We start from the raw sequence: 4,710 nt of genomic DNA, 5'->3' as shown, positions 1-4,710 counted from the left end.
GTTCCAGTCTATTCCTATATTATTTGGCCAGTAAGGGATAAACAATATTCAATGTCTAGTTTGTTTCTTTAAGCCGTTGTGTATATAGGCAGGGGGTAAGGGTGTGGACATACATCTTTTTGATAGACCATGGTAATAATGGACTTGTGACCTCATGGTCCGAGAAGCCAGAAGCAAAACCTGAACTTTACCAAACTGGCGCAGTTGGTCATCAACAAGACAGCTCTAAGTAATGCAGAAGTCAAGTTTTCTTGATTTCTGCTTTAAATTGATTTCTTTTTCAAATATGAGTTTCAGAAAAGCTATTCAGAATTGACTGAGACACAATCACTCACATCCTAATTCAGGTCAGCTCATCTTTTTTGTAACTGCTATGAATAAAATTCACTGATTTTTGGCTGACAAATATTCTGACACATAGGACTCAAACTGTGAACTACACAGACAGCTGGATGAAGCACAAGATGACACGAGACAGTCACATATTTCTCTGTGTTTTGTTTTTATTGCAAACAAATATAATACAAAAGATAAGTTTTTAAGACAATGCCATGTTTACCTAGGGAAACTGCATTAAGAACATGACAAAATGAGAACTAATGATACAGAATATAAAATGAGGAACACAACTTTTTTTCAAAAACAAAAAATATACTGTTGATTCCAGCAAATTCTTTACAAAACAGCGGCTTTCATATCCATTAAGTCATTTGTTAGAAAGAAAAAAGAGAGGAAACTTCCAGTTTTTCTTTATCTTTTAGAAAAAGACTCATCATGTAATTATACGTATTCTGTACATAATTGGATCAAGAATAAAGGAAACTTTTATACGGAAACATTTACAAATGATAAATAAACAAATTTGTACCACATATGACAGCAACCTATTTCAACTCAGTTAGCTGCTTCTGAATTAAAATGATAATTGCAAATATTTATTTTCAAATAAAATTAATGCTAAAGAATAAATTAAGAAAAAGGTTAGGAAAAAGGATGGGACAGAAGGAATGATAGAAGCACACCAGCCTCGGACCTGATGGCAGCTGAGAAGAATCAGGTCAAAGGTCTTTCCTGCAGGAAATCAAAACTATGCTGGAGTTTTCACACTGCAATGCCAGTGGACGAAGCCTCACTACTGCGGCTCCAGAGGCACCAACGGTATCAAGGCAGTACTCAGATAAAAGCAAGCATTGCTGTTACATCTAGCAACGCAGTAAGGCCCCTAGAAGAGTTACATGGTACCTGTTATAGCATTTCCAACACAATAATTTGAGCCAAAGCAAACAAGAAGTAGAATATTTGACTAATTCACTGATGACACGGTCATATCAAGGCCAAAATTCTAATCTATTTCAAACCTGCATCGCTCAATACTTGCATCTCATGGGAATTACAATAAAATATGTACAGTACAAAAATTCAATGCAGAATGTGTTATGAGAAGGCAGTGTCAGTAAACACGTTTCTTACTTCCTGTACAGAACTACATTAGTGAGAAGTAAGGCCAGTGAGGGTGTTTTACCCAGCATTCCTGCTCTATTAGATGAGTTAAACTTTCATATCATGATGAGGATGCTGATGACACTGACTATGATGATAATGACAAGAGCAGAACACATACACAGTACATACTAATATATTCATAGCCAGTATGTCCTCACAGAGGATTTAAATTTTTTAAAACATTATATCTAAAAAATATAATCACAATTCCAACCAATACAAAAGGCACTGTTGTGAGCCAATCCAAAGATATATTTTTAGAACTATAAAAAAAGTTCTTGTCATGTTTTTCTGTTGGCAATGAACGGTGTGTGGCATCGTGGTGCAAAGGCCACTGGCAGAAAAAAGTCTGTGATGGGTGCTATACAGTCAGTGCTGAGACTGCCTACTCAGGGCCTGGAGAGTTGTGTGTAAATGGGCTGCTGCTCCCAGTGCTGTGGACTGTGGGTCTGCGGCACTGACGGCACCCCGGTGGTGTCTGCGATTGGTGTATACATTGGCCTCTGGCTGGGGCTCATGTAGCTGAAGGTGGAGTACAGGCTAGAGCCTTGGCCAGTTGCGTGGCTGTAGTAGGAGTTGGCACCACTTTGGTGGTCTGAATAGTCATACTGTGCTCTCGTGATGGAGGGGTAAGAGGATGTGCTGTAGTGCTGTAGGTTGAAGGACCCATAGGTGACATGTTGTGGGGAGCCCTGTTGATCACTGTAGTGGCTGGGGCTCAGCTGCTCGGTCTTAATTTGGGTGGTTCTCTGCTGACCCTGCTGGCCTTGCTCTCCTCCTCCACCAAGGGTGGTCAGAGAGTGCTGCTGCTGCTGCTTGGACATCCAGGCGTGGGCTCCAACACTGGCAGCCGAGCCAACTGACGAGGTGTTGATGCCGTAGCTGCTGGTATAGCTGGCTTGGGCCGTGCCAGTCATCCCAGCGTGGCTATGAGGTGGCAGGTACTGATCGAACTCATCAACGTCAAAGCTTCCCATATTGGAGATGACATCACTGCTCAGCTCGCCAATGTCCACAGCGCCAAAGTCAATGTTGAGCTGGCGGCTAGTGCCCTCCTGCATGGGGCGCCCCTCACGCTTCAGGTCAGCCTTGCTGGAGGGGAGGTCTGTCTTAGGAGTGGTTGGAGGGGTTGGTGGGCCCTGTGACTGACCTGGTTAAAAGAAGGTAAAATTAGACTCATCAAATTTACAAATTGATGCATGTAAGAAAATATTTCTTAAATGTGATTTACCAGTGTAAATGTAAATGCTTCCAGAAGAGCTTTACTGGCCCTGCCAGGTGTATTTACATGGTGGCTTGTAAAATCCACTAATCATTAACCAGTAATCATTAACAGTTGTCTGTTGAAGGCCCCAAAGGCCTCTAAAGATTTTATTTTCTTTAACAGTGCTAAAACGTCACCTTGGGAAAAAAAATAATCTAGAGAACATATTTGATTTTTCTTGTTTTTTTCGCCTTATCTCACCTGAATGTTCTCCTGGTGAGTGCACCTCTTCCATGCTAGATGCCGGAGAGTCGGCCTGCTGCAGCGCCTTGAAGATCGCATTTGGAGAGATATGAGTTTGCTCGCTGTCCTCAGGTTCGTTCTGTCCGTTCTTGACTGATTTTCTCCGCCTTGGCTGATATTTGTAGTCAGGGTGATCCTTCTTATGTTGCACTCTCAAGCGTTCAGCCTCCTCTACAAACGGGCGCTTCTCTACCTCATTGAGCAATCTGAAAATATCACGAGTTGTACAAGTTGTAAATTTCTGTTACAATATCACTGATTAATTATTGAACGAGATATTTTTACTGAATCGGTGCAATTGTTGATATATATCAATAATCAACAAGAAACGGCAAAAAGGTTTGTTGATTCAAAATCTATACAGCTTATTTTGTTGACATCGGAAGAAATAAGCTGATATAAAATCTCAATAAAAAACAGCAACAATACACAGTGCAAAAAGTCCCCACGCTGTACGCTCAACTTGAAACTGCACGAAGGTGGTGCAAGAAACAACGTACTGCGCTCAGCGGTAAAAGCGCACTGCAAAAGTGAGTGGAAATGCAAAGCGAACTTACCTCCAAAGTTTGCCCAGGGTTTTGCTGAGTTCCGCGTTGTGCAGATGCGGGTACTGATCGGCCAACTTCCTCCGTGCAGCCTGAGCCCACACCATGAACGCGTTCATGGGTCTTTTGACGTGAGGTTTGCTTTTGCTTGAGCCGTTGACGCGTACTGGCATGGGCACCAGCGTCCAGTCGTAACCCTTCAACACCTGGGACACGGCATCTCTGATGCACACGGGAAACTTTTCTTCTTCGCCCTCCTTCTTGTAGTCTGGATCTCGCAGGAGGTGGTTGTCGGACGGCCGGGTGTTTTCAGTGTCCGAACCGGACCCGGACGGGCAGGGCGAGCCCGCGGAGTCCTCAGACATGCTCGGGCTGGGAGCGTCAGAGTGACACTTCTCCTGTTCTTCTGTCATCTTCAGGTAAGGGTCGAGGAGATTCATGCGAAAAAATTAAAGAACAGCGTCTCGCAGTAAAAAAAAAAACAAAGAAAGGAGAAAATCCTTCTTTCTAAATCCAAATTAGGTGCCCAAAGACTGCAGTGACAGCCTGTGAGGGTGCACAGCGTGATTGACAAACTGGAATCCCTTAAAGTAAAAAAAAAGAAAAAGAAAAAAATGACAAAAGAAAATTTAAAAATGACGCCCCTTAAACGTTTGGCAGTTTCGCAGACAGGAAAGCTAATCGCAAGTGACCGCTTTCGAATGCTTAACTTTGAAATTTCGGCTTTAAGGATCAATGCGACTGAGCGGTTTGCTGTTGGAGGCTTGCTGAGGAGTCTAGAGACACAGGAGGCGATGCCTCGATTTATGTTTGACGGCAAGGAAATGATTGGGGGAAACGTTTGTAGGCGGGGACGTGAAGAGGGAGTCAGTAATTTGACTCTTGCAATAAAAGCGTAAACCCAGGATTGAAAAGAAAGGTTTTCCCCGTGTAATGTTTGGATTTAATCTAAGTTAAAAGTTAAAACTTACAAAATAAGTCACCAACTAAAATAATTTGAGGAATTTCAGTCTTACTTTGGTATTAAAATCAGGTACAATTCTACTTCCATCACCCTTTTCTTATTTTTTTTCGACAAATCTTTTCCATCATAGCGTTATTGTAATTTTCATGACGACAGTTTGCATTCTAATACCGCTTTGTGTTATTACACTT

The 4,710-nt window shown here is 42.2% G+C and overlaps 1 protein-coding gene across 1 annotated transcript; it reads right to left on the bottom strand.

The window, feature by feature from the left end:
* Positions 1-481: 481 nt before the first annotated feature.
* On the bottom strand, positions 482-4,345 carry sox9a (SRY-box transcription factor 9a). The gene is made up of 3 exons (XM_023286694.3): positions 3,568-4,345; positions 2,969-3,216; positions 482-2,653 (listed from the first exon to the last, which is right to left on the bottom strand). Exons 1-3 carry the CDS (start codon positions 3,993-3,995, stop codon positions 1,893-1,895), a joined length of 1,437 nt encoding a protein of 478 aa, XP_023142462.1. The 5' UTR covers positions 3,996-4,345; the 3' UTR covers positions 482-1,892.
* Between the last annotated feature and the right edge of the window lie 365 nt (positions 4,346-4,710).

The sequence above is a fragment of the Amphiprion ocellaris genome, chromosome 19 (genome assembly GCF_022539595.1).
Source record: "Amphiprion ocellaris isolate individual 3 ecotype Okinawa chromosome 19, ASM2253959v1, whole genome shotgun sequence".
In the NCBI taxonomy this organism is placed as follows: domain Eukaryota; kingdom Metazoa; phylum Chordata; class Actinopteri; family Pomacentridae; genus Amphiprion; species Amphiprion ocellaris.
This window is presented reverse-complemented; position numbering and strand designations above follow the sequence as displayed.

Coding starts and splice junctions, on each gene's coding strand:
- sox9a (XM_023286694.3), bottom strand. CDS start 3,995: ATGAATCTCCTCGACCCTTACCTGAAGATGACAGAAGAACAGGAGAAG. Junction 3,217..3,567: donor ACCCTGGGCAAACTTTGGAG/GTAAGTTCGCTT, acceptor TGATATTTTCAG/ATTGCTCAATGAGGTAGAGA. Junction 2,654..2,968: donor CTCACCAGGAGAACATTCAG/GTGAGATAAGGC, acceptor TCTTTTAACCAG/GTCAGTCACAGGGCCCACCA.